Source organism: Phyllostomus discolor, chromosome 3, assembly GCF_004126475.2.
Source record: "Phyllostomus discolor isolate MPI-MPIP mPhyDis1 chromosome 3, mPhyDis1.pri.v3, whole genome shotgun sequence".
NCBI classification, from domain to species: domain Eukaryota; kingdom Metazoa; phylum Chordata; class Mammalia; order Chiroptera; family Phyllostomidae; genus Phyllostomus; species Phyllostomus discolor.
In genome coordinates this window covers 39,230,666-39,258,637 of record NC_040905.2, presented here as the reverse complement: position 1 = coordinate 39,258,637, position 27,972 = coordinate 39,230,666, and the positions used below count along the sequence as shown (strand labels likewise).

The window sequence follows — 27,972 nt, the reverse complement described above, 5'->3', positions numbered from 1 at the left end:
CTGCAACACTTTGGTTCTCAGCTTGCGCTCAATCCACTGAGCTATGCCAGCCAGGGCTCTGTAACATTTTAAAAAAGATTTTATTTATTTACTTCTAGAGAGAGGGGAAGGGAAGGAGAGACAGGGAGAGAAATATCAATGTATGGTTGCCTCTTGCACGCCCCCTACTGGGGATCTGGCCTGCAACCCAGGCATGTGCCTTGACTAGGAATCGAACCTGGACCCTTTGGTTTGTGGGCCCGAGTTTGATCCACTGAGCTACACCAGCCAGGGCTGTTTCTGCAACATTTAATGCCTGGACAGCAACGGGAAATATGCACGTTACCATGATGCAGAGTGAGATGAGTTTGAGAGAAAAACTATAAATTCCTATAGAAGATCCTCACAGGCATTCCAAAGGCTGCTTGGTATGTTAGGGCTTAGATATTTGACTCATTTCTAGGGTAGTAATTATAGGATTAAGTTCTTCAAACAATGTTGACAGATAAAGAATTCCTTGTTTTTAAATCTTATTCATAAAAACAAATCTTTTTGCTTATAAACTTTTATTGTATTTACTTTAAAATAAGAAAAAGGTTTATCGTAGAACTATTAGAAAGTAAAGAGGAGCAAAACAAAAGTATCTATTATACTACTACTCAGAATAACCACTGTTGATATTTTGGTATATCCTTCAAGCATTTTATGTGTTTTTGTGTGTGTGTGTATGTGCTTATGTACTTAGATCTATATTACATAAACATATATCTTCCTATGCACATCTATCTCTTACTTACAGGTAAATCTCGTCAACTTTTAATGGCGGATTTTTGTACACTTGGAAATCTCTTTTCTGAGGGCATAAATAAAAATGAAAACAAAGGAGACTTCTTAGTGAAATGAAATTTTAAAACTTCCTAGCAAATTACACTAGACCTGGATCTTTTTTTCTTGAGTTAAAAGTGGCAAGGCAGTCTGTTTTCAGAGCCAGTCAATATGCTACTGGCATTTCCTCAAAGACAGGGGCTGTGACAAACAAAAACCATCCTCTTGGCCTTGCTTAGCATCTCCTACACTCAAGATTGGGCTTTCTTTAGCTGCATTCTAAAGGCAAGAGAACCCACTAGGCAGAAAAGCAAACATCACAAAAACGATGGGGTAAAGTATGGGGTGAAGAAGATGGGAGGTGCATGGAGGCATTTCTGATCAGCATCCAGAGGGGAATTGGTCCCCTGCCTTTAGCTGAAGGGTGAACGGCCAACCACTAACAGCATAGCTCTTCAGCACAGCTAGAGTCTTCCCAGCACGGAGAAGATGATTTGAAGGGATCCTGCCTTGGGAGATGTTGTGCAAGCATAACTGCACACAGAGCCTCTCAGATGGCCTCTGAGTCTCTAGTCCTGCCCTGGGTCCAGTCTATTCTCCTGACTGCAGCCAGGTTGGAGGGATCTTCTCAAATTGCAAATGAGATCATTATATCTCCTTCCTTTGATGGCTGCCCACTGCCCGTAGGGTACTCTAAACTCCATATTAAGGCTCAAAAATACCTTCCTTGCATGAGTTAGCTTCTGCTTACGTCTCTAGCACCATCTCTCTCTTCCTCATTTTTGTTCCAGTCATACTTAACATCTTCTAGTTCTTTGCAAAGAGATAGAAGACTTGTTTTATGCTGTTCCTCCATCTAGCCACACATATCCTGTTCAACCTTCAAAGGTTGCAGTGCTCGCTGGGTTTTCTCTGACAAATTGTTTTCTCTGGGAGGCCTCCCCAGATTCTTAGGACATGTTAAGTCCTAGTATTACACCTTTACATAGTTCTCTGTACCTAAGCTGTCATAATGCTCACCCCCTTTTACTGATATTACTGTATTTGCTCAACGGCTCTCTTCCCTCATAGCTCAGAAAGGGCAGGGATATGTCCAACCCTGATCATCACCAAATACAGTGAGTAGTACATGGTAGATTCTATTTTTTTCCTTTATTGAATCTAGATAGAGGGGAAGGAAGGGAGAAAGAGAGAGAAACATTGATGTGAGAGAGAAACATTAATCAGTTGCCTCTTGCATGAGCTGAACTGGAGATCAAACCAGCAACCCAAGCACGTGCCCTGACCTGGAACAAAACCAGGGACCCTTCAATTTGCAGGATGACACCCAACCAAATGAGCTACAATGACCAGGGCATGGTAGGTTGTTAAATAATTATTTGCTATGAGGGAAAAAGGAGAAATGCATGAATAAAAGTGATGCTTAGCACCTTTGGTAGTATAGTGATTATAGCGTGACTCCATGAACACAAGTTAATACTGTACTTTTTCTTAATTTTATTTGATGTTCCATTTCTTTTTTTTCTTAAGACTTTATTTATTTCTTTTTAGACAGAGGGGAAGAGAGGGAGAAAGAGAGGGAGAGAAACACTGATGTGAGAGAGAAACATTAATCTGTTGCTTCTCATACGTGCCTTGGCAGGGAACTGAACCTGCAACCCGGACATGTGTCCTGACCAAGGATTGAATCAGGGACCTTTTGCTTTGTGGGACAAAGCCCAGCCAACTGAGACACACCAGTCAGAAGGATATTCCATTTCTTTTAAAAACTGTACAAGTTAGTTATCTGCAAATATAATTTATTATACTTGACTTCTTGTTGAACTTTCCCTATGATTATTTTCATGTTAAGTACTGATGGATGCTTTCCTTATCAGTAATTAGGTGTCATTTATAATATATATTCTATATTAGATAGATAGATAGATAGATATCAGCACCAAAGAGAAAAGATTTCAGTCTGCCCCCCAGCTTTTCAAACACGAAAGGCTAGGGGGATTTACTGAGTGCTGAGAGCTGCACGGTGTGCGTGGTGGACTCCCAAATCATTCAGCTAGCTCCCTGTCTCTTTTTATTCTTGACTTCTTACAATCTTCCCATATTACTAACTTCAAGATACAGGAATTACCCGCAAAAAGCAGAACTTTGTAATATTACTTACAATAGAAATCAACTAGTAGACCAGCTGCCTTATTTGTAGGCAATGTATTATACAATTTCAGGTGGAGCTGGCTAGTCAGCTTGTGAGATGCCGGGCCAGAAGAGACCCCTTCATCATTTACAGTCACCTCTTCTCTATTTCATAAAACTCACTCAGAAAGAGGTTCTGCCCGAGTAACTGATAACATGTGGGTTTACAAGAGTCCTGTGCTTGATACAGGAGTACACGTTTAAAACCTGGAAGGTTTAGGCTTTTCATCTCCGATGTCTGGAAAGAACTCTATCATCTGGACCTCTGCAAGAGTAGCCAAGGTCCTTGTCACCCCACCCTATAAACACATGCTTTTTCACTGCTAAGAGGCAGTGTTTCCCCTGACGTATAATCAAATTAGGCTCCAATAACAACACTTGAAGGCAACTGAAAGATAACAAATTACATATAAATTTAGGTTGTGAAATTACCTGGTCTTCCCGGGAAGTTCCCTTCTTTGGCTGCTGCTTCCTCAAAGCTTCATACTTTTGCTTTTCTCTTCTGTATTCTGCAACAGCACCACCCACAGCAGTGTCTTCCTCTGAAGAATAATAGATTATTCTTAGAATAAATGGTAAAAAGGCTCTGTGGTTTTCCTCCATTTAATTTAAAAACCAACCAATAAACTCCACCAGCTTCACAACTATTTCCTAGATTAGAAAGTGACTGATGTGAACGTATTGACCAATTTTATGAACATCTTTATTATATACTGTAATATTTTATTGTAGTACATACTGTACTATTGTAATTGTTCTTATATTTGACTATAAAATCACCTATGTCACTTTTAACATATTCCTGAAACTCAGCAATACTATTTTACATTATTCTCTTGCCTTATAAGATACGTTCTTTCAATAATGGTTGATTTGCCAGTTTTGTTCTCCAGTGAAAACAACCACAGTAATAACAACAAATAACTTCAGCTTGATGGCATCATACTATATGCATATATCTAGCAAGTAAGTCAGGACAGTTACCAGAAGCAGGCAAAAATTATTTTCACTAAATTAAAAATCAGAAAACAAATGTATGGATTTGATACATATAAAGATTAACTGACATCTGGATTCACATAATACAGTTTTGCTTCAAACACACAAGTCCTGTACTAACATTGTATAATACCTTATAGGTACATGTATTAGTGAAAGTTTGTGACAAAAAAAAAACACAACAAAAAAACAAACCCAAAACAAATAACCTATGTCTTCTCATCTTTGACTGGCAAACCAAGATGAGCAAGATGTAATCACGAATGATAGTAACTTTCTACTCAAGTCCAGGTTTATTGTTTGCCTCTTTGTCACCTAGTTTAAAGAATAGTATTAATGTGCAATGTATGTGTTAACAAGCAGCCATTTTTTCAACAGATACTCTAATTAAAAAAATGTGTGAACTAAGAAATAAGTAGTCTTTTTATGGTTACCTAATATCATGATTTTGATGTTGGTCAGAGGGTACATGGGTATAATTGTGTGGGACAGGTGAGTTCTGGAGGTTTAAGGTACAGTAAGGTGACTGTGGTTAATACTATAACATTGTATAGTTGAAATTTGCTAAGGAGTTGATGCTAAGTATTCCCACTACAACCCCCTCACACACACAAATTAACTCTATGAGGTGATACGAGAGTAATTAGCTTGATTGTGGTAACCATTTCACAATGGCTTCTCTATTTCTTGGTCTTCTGAGATAATTAATTGCCTGGTTTCAGGATGTCTTTTCCCTCCTCCTGTTTTAATTTCTACCCCAAATGTACAGGCAAACAGCTTGACAATAGCTGCAAGGTTGTCTGGTCTTTTGTTACATGCATCTGTGATACCAGGATTAAGCCTGCGAAAGTTACATGTGGACCACATGAGAACTAACCCCACACACTCACATGGCACGCACAACCAAATGAAATAATGTCTGCTGCACACACTCAACTGTGTAAAAAATCTGATCCAGTCTTCTATTTCTTAATGGGTATACCATATTAGTATAAAGTCCTGTTTATAAATGTGTGATCAACTATGAATACTCACAATACATTCACTTTTCCTGTTTCCATTTCTCAGCAGTATATTCTGAGCTAATGTCCTTAGCTCTGTATTTCAGTTCTCTAACTCTCCGTTTACTTGTATCTAACCATTTTTTGAGATATAAACTGTCTTTGCTTTTGATAATTATGTTTTTAAAAAATTTCTAGATTTTCCATTTGGTTCTTTTTCAAATTCACCCACTCTATTTGATAGTCTTAGTCTTTTATTATAATTTCTATTCCTTAAAAAATCTTTTACATTATTTAAAACACACTTGTTGTATTGTATTTTTCAGATTGTTCTTGGGGATCCTTCTGTTATATCTTCTGACTCTCTCCCTAGAGTGGTCATTTCTCTATGTGCTTTCTAACTTTTAATTGTCAATTTATCTTCACTAGAGCTGCATCTCCATCATGCTCCATGGGAATCCTAGGCACTTAGGATTGTTTAAAGATTTCTACAGGGAACTTCTCCATTTGTTTCTACCAGGCAACTAAGGGGTTCTGTAGGTTCAGGGCCATTTTTCCCCAAGTTAATATCTTGGCTTAGAATTTCTGTACCACACAGGTAGTATACATTAAGACTTTGCAGCCATGCCTGGTAGAGATTTATTAGAGTTTTGATTTTGATTTTTTTATGTCAGACTTTTCCCCCCCTCTCACATAGTTCTGAAAAATGACAAGCTTCTTTGTGGCCTGCCTGACCAGGTAGACAGTTTTTCTAGTTTCTACCTCTCTTGACCCAAGGCCACACCTCTGTCCAAGTGTGAGGTTAAAACCCAGCTTCCAGCTAATAGAGCCTACATCTGGTTCCAATATCCCTCTGGGCAACTACAGTGCCAGTTTGCCCATTTAAAGCTCTGGTTATGCTTCCTCTTTGTTTTTGGTACCTAGGAAATTTCTTCTCTCTCTTGCTCTGTAGCTTAGCTAAGTACTTAAATGGGGATATATCACATTTTATCCAGCATTACTGTATATTTGTAGGAGAAGGAAGTTCTGTGTTAACTCACTCCATGTTGCCAGAACAGAAAGTAGCACATTTATTTCTCATGTGTTTGAATCCCTCTGAGTAAACAAAAATTGAATAAATGACTGGACAATTTTAGTCACATAAAACTGGCTAATAAATTACACAAGGAATTTGAAAAATTCAGTTTGTCTAAGTACAGAGTGCTCTCAATGTACGCTGGATGATAATTCATAAATTATAATGATGTAGCATGATGACTATTTGTCATTAACTGTAATTTCTATAAAACATATGTTAAATAAATAGCAATGAAGAACAGGGAAAAATTTTGCTCAGGATGTAGTATATGTTAGGCACCATGCAAAGGTGCTTTGATTATCCATGAAGAAAGTATTTACAAACCTGTTTTAGAAATGAGGAAACAGAATTCAATCACAATTAGAATACAGTACAGCTGAGATTTCAGCCCAGGTCTGCATGGTACTAAAGACCTGCACTGTGCCCTACTATCTTCTACTAAAACTTCAATTCAGAAAATAAAATTTACTGCGTTCACCATATACCTGGCACTCTGAGAGCTGCTATGAACGATACCCCAAACATTTTTAATACAGGGTTTTTGATCTAGAAAGTAACTGAAAGGGTAAAATGAGTGTAACATATGTAAAAATAGTTAAGATACCAGTTACTGATTATAAGTGTCAAATTGCTGATTCATGAGTAGAATACCAGCCTTTTTAAGAGGGCTTAAAGCTGTCCCACATTTTTAATGTTGGAATAAAATTTTAAAAATATCTTAGCTTTTTCTGAGATAAAATTAGGTTATATCCATGCAAAGGCCTGGTGAAGAGAATATCCAACACGATACAACCACTAATTCACTACTAGAGTGTCAGTTTACTGGGGCACCAGAGCTAACCTGGGGGGTCTTCTAATCTGACTTTTCAATTGAAAGGTGAGGTCACCAAAGTCCAGGTAAATGAGGTTACTTAGCTAGTGTCCCATGTGGATTAGAGGCAGCGCCTGGGCTAAAACCTGTGTCCTAACTCTTAGTTTAGGTGACAATTTGTAGAAAGACTTTTTGTCCTTGTATGTTATAAAGAATGCTTCTAACCCCTCCTCTAAAAATTAGTCAGAAACTTAATATTTGCTTCACTTGAATCTCTTCACTATAAAACCTTTTTGTTCTGAGCATAAAGTGGGGGCAACTACTCAGTTATAGGTTACTTAGCTAATGAACCAGTGGTATCCATCTACAAATCTTATTTCATGCATCAGAGCACTTATACCCACTACTATCTCAGTACCAGAGCTCAGGGAGTGACAGAGACAAGCAGCTTCACATTTATTCATTTTTAGGAAAAAGTTTATTAAATAATTATGTATCAGAAACTGTCAGTAATGCTGCTTATGAAAGATGTTTTAGTTATCTGGATTCACTACTTCAAGGAAATTTTTAAAAAATTCCTATTTAAATAAAAACTTTTACAAAAAAGATTTTATTTATTATTTATTTTTTAGAGAGGGAAGAGAGGGAAGAGAGGGAAGAGAGGGAGGGGAGGGGCGAGAGAGAGAGAGAGAGAGAGAGGGAGAGAGAGAGAGAAACATCAATGTGCGGTTGCTAGGGGTCATGGCCTGCAACCCAGGCATGTGTCCTGACTGGGAATCGAACCTGCGATGCCTGGTTCACAGCCCGAGCTCAATCCACTGAGCTATGCCAGCCAGGGCTAAATAAAAACTTTTATATAAATACAGGTGATGTGATGATAGTAAACAGTATTTGAAAACAAAAGGGATGGACTTTAAAGGATATAGAAGCACTGGCTGGTGTGGCTCAATTGGTTGGAGCATCATTCCATAGACTGAAAAGTTGCAGGTTTGACCCCTAGTCAGGGCACATACCCAGGTTGTGGGTTTGATTCCCAGATGGGGCATGTACAAGAAGGTAACCAATCAATGTTTCTCTTTCACAATGATGTTTCCCTCTCTCTTGCTCTTTCTCTCCCTTCCTCTCTCTCTAAAAACAATGAAGAAATGTCCTCAGGTGAGGATAAATAAAGAATAATTTAAAAAAGAATATAGAAACCTGTCTAGTTATATTTCATCATACTTTCTGGAAGCTACAAAGTATGCTTTTATGAAATTTTATTTACACCAGATCTTAAATTAATTCCAGGAAAAGTACTAGATTTGAAAATGGCAACCATGATACCTAACATTTTAAGTACTCACTAGGTGCCAGACAGTAGAACCTGCATTACATGTTTAATCCTCATAACCAACAACCCCACGAGGAATGCATATCATTAGTCCCATTTTGCGCTGGGAACTAAGGCAGTAGAGGTTAAAGAATTTATCTCAGATTATAAATATGGGAATATAAACACATGCAGTGTGGTTCTAATGTACAATCTCTTAACGAGTTTGTTTTTTTCCTTCTTATTTGAGACACAAGAAAACTGAGAGGAAGATATTTAAATATGACATAAAAAGGCATCAGGTCATCAACTGGATGTGTCCTGATGAAATAAAATCCTACTGAAAAAGGTCCTAGACGCCTCCCAGACCACAATAAACGGATAGTGCTTTTACATAAGTGATTTCCACCTAGGAAGAATCCTTTATGGCTTTTTCTTGATTCTTTTTAATTAATGATATTTTCCCCTTATTTGAAACTTTAAACACTCTGTAGCTCCTAAACACACTGTATTTATAACTGCCTCTTGGTGGTATTGTCCCCTGAGCTATAAGCCCGTATGACAGAAACTGGCCCCTGTCTGTGGCCTGGCATATGCCTTGCATACAGTGTGTCCTCAATAAATAGTAACTAAATGGACAAATGATCAGACTGACCATTTTTGCATCTTAGATAGGTCTTAGATTACCACAGTGCCCATAGCACCTTATTACTCTTGCTAGATGAAGCGGCTCCTTCAGGCACTTGTAGGGGCCTAGGGCCCCTAGCATACAAATGCGTTTTCAATCCATAGTTGTCCAATTAAGTTGAATTGTAAGGAATGAAATGATTTCTACATAGAGGTGAGAAATCTACATAGATTTCTACTCTTACTACATAGAGGTGAGAGAAGTAGGAAAAGTCACCTCTATGGCAGGTGCCCCTGATTAAAGCCCCTCAGCACTGAGTGTTTGGGTAGAATCCCTGTCATGGCAGCAGCTGTTCACCAAGGCTTTAACCATCTCATCGAGGAGCTCCTGGGGATTAACTACACACTCCCTCCAACCCCCCACCCCCCACCCCAGGGCAGAAAGGCTGGCTTTTCGTTTGTTTTATTAAAAAAGTACTTCGCCCTGGCTGGCATAGCTCAGTGAATTGAGCGCGGGCTGGGAACCAAAGTGTCCCAGGTTTGATTACCAGCTAGGGTACATTCCTGGGTTGCAGGCCATAACCCCCAGCAACCGCACACTGATGTTTCTCTCTCTCTCTCTCTCCCTCCCTCTCTCCCTCCCTTCCCTCCCTAAAAAATAAATAAATAAATAAAAATCTTAAAAAAAAAAAGTACTTCATGGAAATGATAATGAGAATATTCTGTGACATTGAAATGAAGATCTTCATATGGTATACTCTTTATTATTATTCTTTTGTAATTATAATCCATAACATTTATTAAGTGACTAGAGGTTAACCGAATCTATACTAATTTTATTTTAAAGATAATTGAAAGTTGCTTAGATTATATCTTTAAAAAGTGGATGAGAAGAAAACTCTCTTTAGCCAATTACAGAGCCCAAATGAAAATTTATTCATAATAAAGATATTGTTTTATGAAGGTGTCTATATGCACATTTACAAAGACTATGCAGAAGTTTAGGCTAAAAGTTTATTTTTTTCTGTACTCTGAACTAAAATAGGAAATCAACAATTTATTCATTTTATTTAACCAATTTTTATTTTCAGCATATTTTTTATTCTACAAATTGAAAAATACTGGCTCCACCTGGTGGTCAAAATAAGCCTCTAGAGTTTCATAAAAATTAGTCAAAAGCAGTTACATGATTTAGGGACTACCTGAAATATTCTTGAACATTGAACCATAAATATTAGAGTATGCTTCAACATTGACCTTGATTAAGTGGAAATCAGTCTACATTTTCATGAAGTTTTTCTTCTGCTTTTCTGGTTATTCATCCTGGTTTCATTGCTTCCTGTTATTTTAGGGCTTAAAAATTCTCAAAATAAAGTAACCAAATGTTTTCCTCTTTTTTTCTTAGCTGATTTGAAAAATGTGAAATTAACAAGTTAGAATATAGCTAAATTTACCCAGATTTTCAAATTGTATTCTTTTTTAGAATATAAACTATAAAAACACTCACTGATTTTAAGCTGTATTTTCTCTGACACATCCGGAAGGGGAAGCTAGTTACTATACAGAATATTAGTACTAAGAAGTTTTTGGGCAGCAATGACTGGCTAATTTTACAGACAAAACAAAACCAAAACCAAAAACGGATGCAGAAAGGTTAAATCATTGTGCTACACTGGAAATATAGGAAGCCAGGTTTTCTGACAACTCAGTATTGTTTCCTGTCTCTGTACACTACTACGCGTGCTTTCTTTTTGCAGTGCGTCATCAATACAGATATTTCATTACGACCTAATAGTCACTCTGAAATTACATATGTTTATAGTGCAGTGTGACATTTATAAAATGGCAATGAATCCCCAATACGAATTTAATTCTCTAATTAGGAATTTTCTTAATTTTTACTTTTGTTATTTTCCCTTAAGATATTAGAAATTTTGAAAATCTTATGTTTAAAGCTTTATCCCATCCAAATTCAAAATTTTATCTTTTTTTCAGAGTTATATTGTTAAGTTTATAATTCAAATAGAAGTCATATTGGTAATATCTTACAGTCATAATAGCTCACAAATTAGTTAACACAAAGTATTATATTAGAAACCAATTCAAGTCAATTCAAGTGAACTTATCTAAAAAACTTAGTGATAAAGAGAATTTGGATCAGTAAAGACAGGTTCTGAACACTAATCATTAATTTGGTTTAAACTGGGCTTGACTTACCTTTTAATATAATATTTATTTATATAACAAATTATATGGAGCCTACCGAATACTCTTTTTATCAGGCACTTTGCCATTCATCTTAATAGTGATTATGAAAAAGAATTACAATATATAAATGATTGTTGAAAATTAACGGAGGACACGAATAGCTTTTTTTCTGGGGCACCCAGCTTTTCGCCTGTGAGCTGCAGTGTTTGCTCCAGTCCCGATTTACCTGCCCCCGCCCACACGGACCTCAGGACCGGCACCGAGGCTGACCGATGGCGCCCTCAGGTCCCTCCGCCGCAGCACGCACTTTGTACTTCTCCAGATGGTGTGACCCACAGTCCTTGTCATTTGATGGCCAATGTGGGACAGCACTCCCACGTTGCCCTGTCTTTCTAAATGTGACAACTACTAATTATATATTCTGTGTTGTAGCAGTGAGAAAAGTAACATAAAATTCTTCAAGATTACAATATTTCATAAAACCAATAAGGGAAAATACTAAAGAAAGAATTGCTATGGCTACGATAACTCTAGCAAATTAAACACTGCAAAATACCTGCATTTCTACAATAATAATACTAAGGTGGGTTCTGTTGTTTTGTAGTATACCCATGAGGTACTTTTCTCCAAGCAGTTGTAAGAGTTTACAAACCAGTACAAAACAGTCCTTAAATACTTGCATGTGCGGTATGGCAGAGAGTTCTTTACATCCCCTGTATGGCTGAGGAAAGGGAAGCAATAAAGTGGCTTCTGAAATACAAGCACGACCACTGCCACCAGCACCAGCACCATTTTTCAGGGCTTAGCATGTCTGAGATAGAACTTTAGGAACTCTGGGCCTGCTTTCTGCCTGAGTTCTGTCACAACAGAAGGGGTATTATCATCTCTGTGTTATGCGTGAGGAAACGGGTTCAGAGAGGTTAAGTGTCTTGCCCAAGGTTATATGGCCAATAAAAAATAGAGCAAGGATTTGAAATCAAGCTGCCAGACTTCAAAGCCCATGCGTTCTCTATTCTATTACATTGCATACAGTCATGGGGGAGAGGGGGCACTATTATCATGGGGGTGAGGAAAACAAGGAGAGTTCCCAGTGCTGAGGAGCATAATGGCATAAGGGATAATGGAAAAGGGATAAGGAAATATAATTAATAAAATAAAATAAAAGATAATATAATATTAACATAAAATAATATAATATAAGCGAGGTCTTGACAAAGGACTATGAAACTCACACAGAGGAGGAGAGGGAAAGCTGGGTGGAGGAGGTGGCAGTAAGTGTAACTGGGCCTTGAAGGGGAAAGGAGATTTAGCTGCAGCAGGTACGAGAGGGATCCAACCAAAGCACGAAGGCAGCCTAGTGCAGAATGCACATGGGGAAGAGGAAAACTGTTTTGTGAAAATGAATAATGGGTAAATGAGATGGGGGATAAGGAAAATAAGGTAAAATTTGACCATTAAAATCCCTGAGTGTCAGATCAAGGAATCTGAACTTTATTTTGGTAAGCAACGAACAGCCACAATATGTATCAGCCTTTTATGAAACTAAATGAAGTGAGTTGAACCCCCCAGATGGTTGTGTTGTTACAACTCATTTCTAAGAACTTTTTAAAAGGGTGTTTCTCATGGTACTAGCTTGAGTTAGTTGACAACATGGTGGGGGAGGAGTCAAGTTCCAAATTTCCTGATGCCCACACTTCTCTCAGCCAATGAAAACAGTCCATTTCTCAGTAGTTTGGTGAACAAGAGAGCAAACGTGGGTAGAAGAAAGAGACAGAGTGACTTCCAAAATCTTGTTGAGGTTTTCTCCAATTACTTTAGGAAGAGACTTTGGAAAGTATTCTGGTACATTATTTTCCCATACCTATAAGAAGATTCTAATTTAAATGTGAACATATACACAATTATTTGAAAGCACCATGCCCAGTTGTTTCTGGCTCTGTTCACTGTCTCAAGTTTTTTACCTGCCTAGACCATGTTCTCTACTGTAGGTATACAAATCCTGGCTCAGATTTCACCCCTCTTTCCCAATCCCCATATTTAATGACATCTCTAGCAAGCTAAATTTTCGAGATGATGTGAAGATGGAAAAAAGTCATCAAACCAGGCCGCATCTGAAGTTGACCTGTGTCCAAGTGTGCTTTTGGGTCTTGGGACTGGAGGGTGAGCTGGGGGGATGGGGGCGTAGGTTACCTTCCTCAGTCCTGGTGGTATTGCTATAGATTAGAGGCCAGAATCTGTCTGCTGATTCTGGCTTCCGCTAACAGGTCATATTGCTTGTGGCTTATTTTATTGTATTTTTTAAGGAAACAATGGTTTACAGTTTTATAGTGGAAAGAGTATCGGACAGAAGAAGATCTGGCTCCTTAAATCTACTGTTTAAGTTAGCGTGAGTACTAAACATCTTAAATGCTTTGGTTTCTTCATTTGCAAAATGGAAACTATAATACTTGTTTAATCTACTTCTCAGGACTGTTACAGAACTACATGTAATGAGGCATGTGACAGGGCTATGTAAATTGTTCATGTTATATAAATGTGAGGTATTACTATTTGGCATTGAATACAGGGCAACATATTCTATGTCTGTAAGCTACTTTATTAGTCATGGTTCCCTCCAAATGATTAAATCTCACCTGAAGAAGCAAGTACAATATTTTTCATTTTATTAATATACTCCTTTGAATAAAAATATTTTTGTATATTAAATCATATTTTCAAAGCACCAATAAAACTTATAATTGGAATGTAGAAAATGCTTTTTGAAGTGAATTATCAAAACTTAATATATATTTCTATACAGTTCATACAATTTCTATACAATTCAAATGTAGGACTCTTATCATGAGGCTTACCTATAATTCTGAATTTGTTTAAGAATAAGCAGTACCTGCTGGCATACTGCTAGGACAGAAAATGCTTTGCCACTCCTATCTTCTATTTATAGCCAACACTTGTACAAACAGTGCTTTCCATGTGCCAGTCAGTATTCTAAGTGCCTTATGCATTATAACTCATTAAAATATAATAGGAAAGTAGTTGCCACTAAAAGGAACAAGGAATTATACTTGGAAATCTATCCTTTTGGAAAAAACCGAAAACTAAAAACATATGAGTGAATGTGAGTGAGCTCTGACTGAAGGAGGCACCAGAGTGGGACACAAGAATAGAGTTCCTTGAGGGCAGGGATTTTAAAAAAATATTTTAGAGAGAAGGGGAGGGAGGGAGACAGAGAGGGAGAGAAACATTGATATGAGAGAGAAACATTGATTGGTTGGCTCTCACATGCACCTTGACCAGGGACCCAGCCGCAACCCAGGCGCGTGCCCTGACCAGAAATCGAACCAGCGACTGATCCTTTGCTCTGTGGGACGATGCTCAACCAACTGAGACATACTAGCCAGGGACTTTTCTGAATTATTTGCCATTTTATGTTCAGAGCCTAGAATAGTACTTATAAAGTTTCAAGAATCTGATAAATATTATTTGGAGAAATTTAAAAAGTTTTTAAATGAAAAGTGATTTTTTTCAAAGGAAAACAGATTCCTAGAGAGAGTAATTGAGAGACAGAGTGGGATAACGCAGAGCAGGCTGAATAACTGGCCTTCCTTGTCCCACACCGTGAAGACCTGCAATCATCAGGTGCCACCTCAGGCTCCATGTCTCTGACGTTTCTTAGGGGGCGCACAGCCACACATAGCAGTAAACAATACAAATGTAACGCTCATCAAAGTGATTTATGAACTAAAGTTAAAGTCTCTGGACTTTATATCACAAAAACACATATGCTGAGGAAAAGAAAACATAATTGTTTTTAAAGTGCCTCAGTTTCAAAATTGCATCAATTAATGCTTTAATAAAGAAGGGTTATTTTGGTTTGCCTGATTAATTTCATAAACTGAAATTGTTACTAAGGCAATGTTACACTTCTTCTTGGTGAAGAGGAAAATTTCTCACACTCTTATTTTGGATTAGAACATAATTACAGACACATTCTCACTGATTAATTTTTAAGAAATCTTTGGCTTAGTCACAAAACCAAGTCAACACATTGCATGGACTGGGTTCAACATTTCAAATTAGCAACTTCACATTCTATTCCCAGCTCCATCACTCAGCGGAGTAAAAGCTTAAGTCGATCCCACAAATGCTTTGTCGCTGTTTTGTAAGACGGTAAACTCAATGTTAATTACTACTGCCTTAAATGTATGCAATGTAGTAAATTAATTAGTGTGATACACTGTTAAAAATATTCAGAATAATAAGAGCGTGAAAACAGAAAAATAAGCAAGCCAATATTGAGAAATACTTCTGAGAAACCGATTGGATTTTATCCCAAATGTCTGCCCAGCATCTTCACTGGATACCACAGACAAATAAAGTCTTTGGCTGTAATACAGTAAACATTACAACCACTTTTCTTTAATCATAACCAAATTGGTAAGAATAAACAATTATTTTTCTATATATGCCTCACATGGCAACTCAGCACAATGTGGAATAAAGTGTAAGGGACTTCTCCATGGGTTTTGTAGAAAGGAAAGTACAAAGGGCTTATTTTTGATGTTGCTTTTCTATAGCAGAAAGCCAGCCTCCTTAAGTCACAGAAAACACTGCAATTAAGTATTCAGAAATAAACCAGAAAAGAGTGGTAAAAGGAAATCAATGCTGCTAATCTCAATTGGGATTATTTGAAAGCAGCTCAAACTGTAAGGCTGCTTCTACAGAGAAAGGTTTAGTAACATAGCATCTAATATTCACTGCCAAATAGTAATAATAAAACTATAGACTTGAGAGAGACGATAAAAATGATTTTATATGAGCCCTGGCTGGTGTGGCTCAGTTGGTTGGAGCACCCTCAGGTATTGGTTCCCAGTCAGGGCACATACCTAGGTTATGGATTTGATCCCTGGTCCAGGTGCCGATCCCTGGTCTCGGGGCATATGGGAGGCAACCTATTGATGCTTCTCTCTTGCATCAATGTTCCTTTCTCTCTAAGAAGCAATGAAAAAAATATCCTCGGTGAAGATAAAAACAAAATAAAAAAAATGTCTGTATGAAAAACACCACACCCCTTTCACTCTATGCTCCAGTCACAGGCCTGCAAGGTAAGAAAAGGTATCATGCTTGCTCTAATCTCCACACACCTGCACACATTTTATCCTCTGTCTGGAACACCTTAATTCAACTAACTTACTCAACCTGAACAAGTCACTTCAAAAATTTGTAAAAGTGAGAGGTGTCTAGACCACAAAATGACCCATTTAGAAGTGAAAAGAAAATGCTAGAATTCTACTTATACTTTGTTGTATCTTTGAAACTGTTATATTTGGGGTATTTGTGTTACATACAGTACATGATACATTTGTTTAGTAGTACCTATATATGAGTTATAAACACATTTAAAAATACATATATTGGGAGTATCCACACCGATATATTTTATAACCCAAATGTCCATCAACTGACAAATAAAATGTTATAGCCATAATATGGAAGATTATTTAACAATAAAGAGGAATGAAGTACTGTTACATTGAACAACGTAGATGAACCTTAGAAATATTATGCTAAGTGAAAGAACCCAGTCACAAAGGCCACTTACTAATTATCCTATCCAGATGACATATCTAGAACAGAGCAATCTGTGGAGACAGGAAGTAGGGTAGTGGTTGCCTAGGGCTGGGGGAGGGGAGGCTGAGGCTGCAGCAGGAGACAGTCAAGCGTAGAGGGTTTCTTTCTGAGATGAAGAAACTGTCCTAAAATGGTCTGTGGTGATGGTTATATATGTCTATAATATGTCCATAAAACTTACGCCTATAAACATACTGAAAACCACTGAACTGTGTACTTTAAATGGGTGAATTGTATGGTATGTGAACTGTATCTCAATAAAACTGTCAAAAATAAAATAAAAAACAAAAATCTTCATTCTACAGGGGTAATAAAACATATTTGGAGATTATCCATTTCACTAACTGATGATTCAATTTGGGTTAGTGTATCTAGGAAGATACGTTGTGATCTAGATTTAATTGCCGTTCCTTCGCTCCCTCAAACCTTCATGAGAATACACGCCATGCTGTATTAATATCTGGTAGTTTGCCTCTTTCACCTGCTAAACTATAAAATCTTGTACCCTCGCCCCACATCATAGATTAAAATAATTTTCAGGTGGCTCACACACACAATTAAAAGTACAATAATAAAAGTAATTAGAAGTAAACATGGATGAATATTTAAATCATTTTGACCAGAACCTGGGAACCTTCAGAAAGTACTGGCACCTGGATCATACTTCCTGAGCTGAGAAATCTCCAGGTGCTTCTGATATGCAGAAAAGTTTGAGAACCAATGTTCTAGTGATGGAGATCAGGAAAGAAATCTTACAGAAACAATCTCAAACAGCAACTTGAATATCGAGGCAATATTCATAACATGTAGAAGGCATTCCAGGAAAAGGAAGCCAGGGCACCAAAGGCTGAGATGGGAAATAGGTTGGTGTGCAGAAAAATTTAGCCTTTATGGAACATCGGATGCACAGTGACAGATGATACTAGTGTGGCAGACAAAGTTTAGGCAGGCCATGTAGGGCCTTGTATGGCATGCAAAGGATTTTATCCTGTAGGAAATGAGACGCCATTAAAGAATTTTATGAAGGGGATTGACACATGATCAAGTTTGTGCTTAAGAAAAGCCACACACAGAATGTATTGGCAGGATCTAAGATTAGGAACAGAGATCTGTTGGCAGCCTGTTAGCAGGTTGTTAAAATAGCCCAACAGAAAAAAATATTGTGGCTACAATGGTCATGGTAGGGCATTAGGTACAAACTAGAAACCTGCAGGGAAGGGGAGGAGTTTGCAAGAGAAATGTACAAAGAACAGATTTGTTTTGAGAATACTGCAGTACTTTGAGACCTGAATCTAATTCTTTTCATTCAGAAAAATATGCAAACACCAATCCTTCATTGACACATGATAAATGATGTTTTTCTCTTAAAATACCTCTACGTATCTAGACAATAAAAGTTTCCAAAATAATTATCCTGAGGTCTTGGATTTCACATTCATTTTATGAAATCTTAAGAAAATTTTTATTTCCTAAGTAAAACACTGAATTTCCATAAGGTTATAATTTTCCACATTTTCCAAGGTTCTTAAAAGAAAAATCAAATCTAAAAAAATAAACCAAATAAAAAAACCCCCCAAAAACCCCAACAACACAACTAAGTAAAATTAAAGCTGTTTGTAAGGTACCATAAGCTCTAAAGTGAGATTTCAAAAGTCCTCCCAAACAGTAGGTCTTTGATCACATTAAAATTAGTGCTTTTCAAAGTGAAACAGTTTTCTGATCCCATTTCATTAAAAGTATGTGTTATTCATGACTTCTCCCCATATATAGAATCAAGGTTCTGCAAACTATTGAACTCATGTTACAGAGATGCCCGTGTTATAGGAAGGTACCATCTGCACTAGCCAGACCCATTTCTCCATTTCACCTCCCTTGATGAGAGAGCTTTTCTTAGCCATAGCAGTTCTCCTGGCTCTGAACATCATGAAATCTCATAGTTCATGTGCACACAAAATGTAGCACTTGAAATGTGAATATATTTAGTTATGACTATTGATTATTGATATTGACTATTAATTATAAAATGCCTGCTTCCTGTGAATTAATCTTGTTCTACCCAGCAGAAGCTAGCTATTTTAGAATTAGGGGGAAGTGTTCTGTGGGGGTTTTCTGGGTTTAGCACACTGCTGTTAGACTTTCATTCTAACCCAGTGGTTTTGGAGCTCTTGGATCACGACCTCTTGTAAGGGATGTTTTCTTTTTTGTAAAAGGGGTTTAAAAAATGAATTTTAGAGAAGAGGGTGGGGGGAGAGGGAGAGAGAGAGCGAGAGCAAGAGAGTGAGAGAGAGAGAGAAATATAGATTTGTAGTTCCACTTATTTATGCATTCACTGGCTGATTTTTGTATGTGGCCTGACAGGGGATCAAATCTACAACCCTGGTGTACTGGGACAATACTCTAACTAACTAAGCTATCTGGCCAGGGTATAAGAAATACATATTTTCATTTGAACTCTATATAAACATTTGTTTGGCATATAGCTAATATACAAAACCATACACGCACACAAATAAATATAAGGTTGAAATTACTGATATTCTATTGTTTTATCTATAAAATAGTAACTTCTTATTGCTCAACCAAATATAATTAAAAAAATCAAAATTTCATAAAACACTATTTATTGTTGCTACATATAATGTACTCTGATTTTTCCTTGTCTACACCATTCCAATAAATAAAAAAATGTTAACATACATTATTGATTTCGTAATCCACCAGTGAATTTCTGGGTACAATTTGAAAAACCCCACTGGAACCTCCAACCTATAGTCTAGGCCTGCCTCTAGCTTAAGTCTTAGGGTAAGAGGGTAAAAGCATCCTGAGACTCACAAGTGGACCAGATTGGCAGGGTAAAGAGGAAGCAAGTAATGAGGATGGTGCAACTGCCTAAAACTTTCTGTACACTTAGCAGTGACAAGGATCATACTAAATGGAGAGAATTTTGATGTTGGAGATTTTGACTAAGTCTTTTCTGAATTGACAACTGAAACTGATTACATAACATGCAATGCAATTCAGCATGGTTGAGTGGCAATGCTCAAAATCAGGGTTATCCCCAGGGACACAGTGATACATTTTATAAGGCTCTCTCCAAAGGCCTTTCTGAATCTTAAAAAAAAATCCCCCAAAACAAAGAAACAAAAAACTTTGCATGTAAGTCCAGATTGCTTTCCACAAAGAGGGGAAGCCCATAGGAAATATTTCTGTCTGACACTTCTTTTCTGGCTTTCTAGAAGATTGTCATTATGCTAAATGAACTTTATAACATTTTCAAGCTGTATATCATTTTCCAAAAGTGAAGCTTTTAAAATATATATATATTTAAATATTTTATTTATTTATTTTTAGACAGAGAGGAAGAGAAACATCAATGTGTGGTTGTCTCTCATGCACCCCCTGCTGGGGGCTTGGCCCTCAACCCAGGCATATGCCCTGGCTCGGAATCAACTGGCAACCGTTGGTTCGCAGGCCAGCACTCAATCCACTGAGCCACACCAACCAGGGCAAAAAGTGAAGTTTTTTCAGTTCTGTTAATAACTAGTGAAACAGTAAAGATGATAACAGATTGCAGGCATGCTGCTTATATTCTGATTTTTAGCTTATTAAAAATGATATTTAGCTTATTAAAAATGTTTATATAAAAGTCTTATACAGATGCTTAATTGTTAACCATTGTGTCAATAACAACCAAAAAAAATGCGTTCTTATCCAAATGACTCAACGATTATCAGAATGATGCAGATACATGCATGGGTGAGTGTTGCTATTAGCACCAATGTACAGCTAAATTAGACTAGATTTCAAGCAAGAGCATAGGCACACAGGCTAACACAGGAACAGTAAAAGTGCTGTCAGCTCGTTCACTGGAGCTTGTATCGTGTGCACGCACACCACCTCTTCTCATCCACAGTCCTATCTGATGGAACCGTGTTGACAGAACTTGAACTGGTGCCAGCCCCACTGATGAGGAACAAGGTGGAACACTTGCTGGCTGGAGGGAATGTTTCCTTTTTAGGAAGTAGCAGTAAGATGATATAAAAACATGGTTGGAATGGACTGTCACACGTTGCTAGTACAAGAAATGTTTTTAGTTTTTAGAAAACTGTGGCTCCAAGACAGTCAATCAAATGGCCAATGTATACAAGAAGGCACTTAAACACTGAGGTGAAAAATATAAAGTACATAATAACTGGCCATATAGATATGCCTACTAGCAATTGAACTGAGTTCTAGTAGATGCGAGATTATGTTTGGCCTTTTACATCAGCAGAGTAAGCATGAGAAGAATAGTAAGGGCAAGAATGGTAAGTCTAGTCAGCTGAGAGGCCCAACCACTCACCGTGCCAACTGAAAACCACAGAGACCCTATGATGCCAATATAAATATGAGATGGAAAAGAAATTGCTTGTATAATTGCAGGAAAGAAGTAAAACTTGAGTCAGGTAAGTTTTATAGCTGTAAAAGCTAATAAGGGCAAATGGCAAGAGTAGTTTTATTAATAAACATCTTTCTAAAATGTAGCATAGTATATTCATTCTCAAGTCCAAGACCAATATAAGCCAACTGCTTTCATCTGCTCCATCATCTAATCTCATGTGAGAGCTTAAGGCAGCTGCTGTGTCTTCTCCACTGAATAGCAAACCTGAACGTCCATTATTCTATTCTCTACAATTTTTGTCAAACTGAGTTATTTGTTTATCCACAATGCATATGATACATGATTTCCCTGCTACCAACCAAAAGGAGCCAAAAAATCCAGAAATGTGTTTTGAAATGTTAAAGAGGGGATAATCATATTCAGGTTAGTTTTAGTGTGAATATTTTATTATATGCATTATACGACATGTACACAGTTATGGTATATGTCTACATAATTATACATTTATACTAGTATATGGCTAGTGTGCTAGTATTTAAGCATACTTGAATACCTTAAATAGTTCCTTCTAGGTAAAAAAGTTTACAATTATCTTTTTTCTACCACCTAACAAAAACAGGAGACAATTATGCCTGCTCACCTTATTTGCCTGATTAAAAATAACAACTTTATTTGGCACTTGGAATGTTTTGACTGTGGTTCTGGCTTGGGCAGTTGTTGGAAGAGAGAATTTCTGATTGGGAAGACTGGAAATGATGTGGGGAGAATAAGGAGGAATCTGATGACAAACCAACATATTCTGCATTCCATTGTGTAAAAAGTACACCCTGGCAGTAAATTAGATATCAGTAACTAATTTATCACTTATTATGGAAGTACTTTATTCCAAGATATATAAAGAAATAGAATCTTGTATTAAATATGCTGTGTTTTTTTTTCATTTTGAGATGACTGGCAAAAAACAAATGAATAAAAAACCCAGCAGATTCATAATCACTTTTCTGTAGCTAAAGGCTCTCTTGGTTCATATGCAGGGCCATACAGTATTCCACAAAATATTGTACTACATTTTAATCCTTAACCACTATGAAAAAAGGACTGCAGTTGCTATTAGGCAGTTTCAGTCCAACCAGCTGTGTTGGTGCTCTTGGGGAAAAAAATCAATAACTTATATGAGCCACTATTTCTTTATGTAAAATACTACAAGTTCTACCTTCCTCACGATTTCTTATCAGAGAGAAATGAGTGGGGAAAGAAGAAAGGCATAACAATATTCATAAGTATGAACTTGTGTTAGACATAGCTGATTGCTGAAGCAATAATTCTATCTTTTTTGCTAACAAAATACAGATTTGGTTTAGGCAACAGAATGCTCAGTATCAGAGGACACATCATGACTGTTTTAAGCCATTTAGTTTATCTTTCATCTTTCATTGGAAGAGGTCAGATTATATACACCAGATCTGCTGATCAACTGGATTGGGGATATAAAAGAAAGAGAGTCTAAGATTAACTGAGATAGGAAAGAGCAGGTTTAGAAGATCAGGTTTGGGGCATGTTCAGTTTAAGATGCCTATTAAACACTTTGGAAATCACTAGCGTATAGATGACATTTAAATCCATGAGATTAAAAGACATGACCAGAGAAGTAAGTATGGCATACGAGAGAAGATACAGGAGGTCCAGTGGAAGACGATTCAAAGAGGAGGGAGGGATCCACGGTGCACAATGCTGGTGACAGATCACTTACAAAGAGGGTTAAACAGTTGATTTGTGAGGATGGAAGTGTAAAGAGTACATTCAAGAGGGAATGGGAGGAGAGGAACTAGAGATGGAAAGCATGTACATTTTTTAAGGGGTTTTTCAGGAAACAAGGTAGAGCTAAAGGGCAGTAGCTGGAGGAGAATGTTGGGACAAGAGAAGTTACACACACACACACACACACACACACACACACACACACACTTAATGGAGAAAATACAGAATGTTTTTATACTGATGGTTAAGTGATTCAGTAAAGAGGGAAATTCAATGACACAGGAGAGAAAGAAAAGACCTGTCAGTAAGTGAGAGGCGGCAGGACTCAGTGTACAAGTAGAGGAGCTGGCCTAGGAGTATGCATAGCTCGTTCATAGTTACTGGAGGGCCAGCAAGAAAATGGCCCAGATGCAGGTGAGCTTGTAGTTGTGCTGATAGTTTTCTTCTGGTTGCTTATAGTTAAGAAAACCCACTCCTCTTTGCCAGTGATTGGTTCAGGTCACAAGTTCAATCTCAGTAGACCCACTTTTGGTCAATGGTATGTTAAAGAAACTCTGATATGATAGCAGTTTCTGGGGAATATTTTCTTTCCTATAAAGAGAAAGATCTAGGAGGAGGAAGGTCTTTTGCAACCACTTTTCCTTCCAGCTTTGGATGCTATTCTATGAAGACATGAAGCTTAGAGCTGCTGTAGACATCTTATGACGGTGAGGGAAATCTACAATATCCAGTAACTTTGCAAATATGGATGGAATGTAAGGTTCATCAGGACAGAGGTGTTTTCTTCCCCCCAGTTTTACTGAAGTACACTTAACAAGTAAAGTTGTAAGCTACTTAAAATGCATGCTGTAATGATTTGAAATATATACATGCATTGTGAAAGGATTCAGAGGTCTTTATTTTGTTCCTGGTGTGCTTGAAGTGTCCACGAGTGCCTGGCACATAGCACACACTCAGTCAGTACTTGCGGGATAAATGAGCTCTGACCAAGATGGCCCATGTTCTACAGAAGCTCACAGTATAGTAACACAGGGTGGGGAGAAAGTAGGATTACGGTTGTGAGTATGCGAGACAGTTTATTCTTGTATTATTATTTATTAATTACAGTATTATTTTCCACACAAACAACTGTAAATCTACATTTGCCCCACCCTGTATATACAAGCAAATCAAGAGACAATTACACTCCCATGCTCTAAGTAGTAAGATAGGGGTAAGTACAGGGTGTTAAGAAGCTGAGGCAAATTTAGCTTATCTTGACTCAGGAATTAAATGAACTTATTTACAGACTGAAAATCAGCTCACCACTGTTTGAATGTTAATTTAAAAATGTTTTGTCCCATGGACTTCCATTCAAGAAGGAGGCGTAGGTAAACACACCTCACCTCCTCATATAACTACAGCAAAATTAAAACTAGACCACAAAACAAATACCACTTAGGACTGTCAGAAAACTGACTTGTATGGAAGTCCGACAACCAAAGATTTAAAGAAGCCATATTCATTCACAAGGGTAAGAGGGGTGGAGATGTGCAGACATGCAGAGAGGTGGAGAGGAGTGGAGACATGGAATGGGTGGCCCCACATCTACCTGGGGTGGGTAAAAATTGGGAGGGATACCTTGGGAGTGAGGGATCCTGGCCCCAGACCAGACACCCAGGCCAGGGTTCCAGTGCCAGGAAGATAAGTCCCCATAGTTTCTGGCTGTAAAAATCAGTGGGGGTTAGGGTGGTGGAGGAAACTGTGGGATTCTCAGAAAACTCCTCTTAAAAGTCCTGCAATAGTCATAGGACTTAACACAATCTCACCCCTTCTGGGATTCAGTACAAGGTAACAGCTAGAAGGGCACCAGGGCCAAACGGGGAGAAACTGAAGTGACTGGAATCAGGATGAGTGCTGGGAGATAGCTTCCTCCCAGGCAAAAGTCCACAGGCCAGGCAGTGGCACTGTCCTCTCTCTCAGCCTTCCCACACACAGAACCACAGAGTGGTGACATGGGTTGCCCTGCACAGACAAACACCTAAGGCTGTGCCCCATACAATTTATAGGTGTACTTTTCTACAATAGGCCATGCTACTAAGACAGGGAGTCAAAGCAGCTCTACCTAATACACAGAAATAAACACAGGGAGGCTGCCAAAATAAGGAGACAAAGAATTATGGACCAAATGAAAGAACACAACAAAACTCCAAAAAAAGAACTAAACAAAAAAGAGATAAGCAACCTATCAGATGCACAGTTCAAAACACTGGTTATCAGGATGCTCCAGGAACTCGCTGGGTACTTCAACAGCATAAAAAAGGCTCAGGCAGAAATGAAGGTTACGTTAAGTGAAATAAATAAAAACCTACAGGCAACCAACAGTGGAGGGAATGAAGCTGAGAATCAAATCACTGATTTGGCACATAAGGAAGAAAAAAGCATTCAAGCATAACATTAAGAAGAAAGAATTAAAAAAAACATGAGGATAGGCAAAACAGCCTCTGGGACATCTCTAAACACAACAACATCCAAATCGTATTGGTGCTGGAAGGAGAATAGGAAGAGCAAGAAATTGAAAATTTATTTGAAAAAATAATGAAAGAAAACTTCCCTAATTTGGTGAAGAAAATAGGCACAAAAGTCCAGGAAGAGGACCACACCAAGACACATCAAAATTAAAATTCCAAAGGTTAAAAATAAAGAGACAATCTTAAAAGCAGCAAGAGAAAAGCAACTAGATATCTACAGGCAAGTTCCCATAAGTCTGTCTGCTGATTTCTCCAAAGAAACTTTGCAGGCTAGAAGAGACTGGCAAGAGTATTCAAAGTAATAAAAAACAAGGACTTACAACTAACATTTACTCTATCAAGCAAGACTATCATTTAGAATTGAAGGGAAGATAAAGTGCTTCCCAGACAAGGTAAAACTAGAGTTCATCATTACCAAGCCATTATTACATGAAATATTAAAGGGAACTTTATAAGAAAAAGATAAAAACTATAAACATGAAAATGGCAATAAATTCACAACTATCAACAACAGGAGCAGAATCATAGATATGGAAATCATTTGGAGGGTTATTAGTTGGGTGGGGGAAGGGGGAGAATGGAGGAAAAGGGGCAGGGATTAAGAAGCACAAATTGGTAGGTACAACATATACAGGGGGAGGTTAAGAATAGTATAGGAAATGGAGAAGCCAAAGAACTTACACATATGACCCATGGACATGAACTAAGCTGGGGTGGGGGTGGGGATTGTTGGAGGGTAGGGGAGTACTGAGCAAAGGGGGGCAAAAGGGGAAAAACTGGGATAACTGTAATAGCACAATCAATAAAATGTATTTCAAAATATAAAAGTAAAAATAAAAAACTGTTCCCCCTTTACATATCTTATAAAACAGAAGATCCATTTTGCTCCCTACCAAAAAAATGTTTTGTCTGATATCAATATTTTCCATAATTTCTTCAATTTTTAAATAAAAATAAATAGAAAATAAATATATTTTACATAATCCTTATATTTTTTCCTGGTGAGACACAAATAGGACCATGAGCTTAGGTAACATTTGTTTTATTCATTAACTTCATTTTTTCCCTTGTCTCCATCTTTTTTGACCTAGGAGGACACTCACACTGATGAAACATTTTACCACAGCTATCACCAGTTTTTATTGAAAACCATACAGGATGCCCTGTTTTAAACATTTAAGAGTTTTAATGTCTGTTTTTTTTAAAAGAGTTATATTTCTATGTTCCATGCCAGCATGCTTTTTCTTCCTTTCATTTTAGCAGATACCATTATCTTGTTTTTTTTTTTGCTCAAAATCACTTTTGTATACCTAAGTACAATAAGCTCTTTCACTGTACAACAGAAGATAAAGTATTTACAATTTTATTATAAGGACACACACGTGGCATTATATGCACAGGAATAAAATTAAAGCTGAAGCATCCAAAGCCCAGACTAAAACCGTATTTATGCTGCTGAAGGCAAGAAAAATTATTTAGTCTACAGTAACAAGAAAGTAGCAGCAAGACAAATATTTGGTTGACTGAAAAGTCAATGCTTTCATTACTTGTTATAAGCATAAAAGCTAAAAACAGGTTAACCAAGCACATTTTGACAGCAAATAACACATCTATTCATCAATCTTTTGGTATATATAAAACTGTGATTCCTAATTTATGGGTTTATGTGTAAAGAATATAACCAACTTTGTCTTAAATACACCATAAGCTATTATGAATATATATATATTCATATTGTCCATTTACTTTAAAAAGCACTCTTGCAAAATTTTTCTTTGCTAGTACAACATCCAGTATTCCCTGCCCTTTAAAATGCTATAATCTAGTATAATACACTTAGCATACCAAGCAAACTTATTTATGTACTATTTGTTTTCACATGTAAATAGCTGCTTTGATAATGTGCAAAATGGTTATAAATTGCTGACGGTTTCCTAAGAGTCTGTAATTGGCGATTTACATATATTATTTAATACCTTATAACAAATTTATTTATTATTATTGATCTTACAGATAAGAAAACTGAGGCTTAGAAATGACATGTCCAAGACTGCCCATCCCCCAAATCAGAATGAGTAAGGACGCCCACATTTATCTGAGATAGATTTCTGTAAAATCATACACCTGATAATGTGGCAGAGGGTCTAAAATGTCTCACATGTAAGATCTTGCATTTAGCAATTTAATCGTCAATTCTATTTTAAAAATAAAAACATAAATATAAATATACACACATGAGGTCTATTTGAAAAAAGTCCAGCCATTGTTAATTTAATATACTAAGAATAGTTTACGTGACATCAATATAACCTGGCAGCCAAGGAGAGTGGACTGGAACTCACATGTGTGAACAATGATGACTTCACTGTACTAGTCAGTGGGGGTGGTAGACACTGTTGAGTGAGCATGTGTACTGTGTGGCTGTCACATTTAAAATAACTGAGCAAGTAGAGCAACAGTGTGCATCAAGTTTTGTGTTAAGCTTGAGCATTCCTCCATGGAAACTATTTGGATAATTCAGAAGGCCACAGCTATGGGCAACTGGTGATTGCCAGCTTCATCACGACAATGTACCCATTCATGCATCATGTCTCGCGCAGAGTTTTTTGGTGAAACATCAAATCACTCGGGTGACTCAGTCCCTCTACAGCCCAGATTTGGTGCC

At 37.4% G+C, this 27,972-nt stretch overlaps 1 protein-coding gene across 1 annotated transcript in view; it reads right to left on the bottom strand.

Annotated features, from left to right (window-relative positions):
- The window catches only part of CWC27 (CWC27 spliceosome associated cyclophilin), a 171,724-nt gene that overhangs the window by 20,989 nt on the left and 122,763 nt on the right, over positions 1-27,972 (bottom strand). Inside the window, exon 12 of the mRNA XM_028528674.2 lies at positions 3,427-3,536. Coding sequence (XP_028384475.1) covers positions 3,427-3,536 — 110 coding nt within the window. The remainder of the gene's footprint in view (positions 1-3,426; positions 3,537-27,972) is intronic.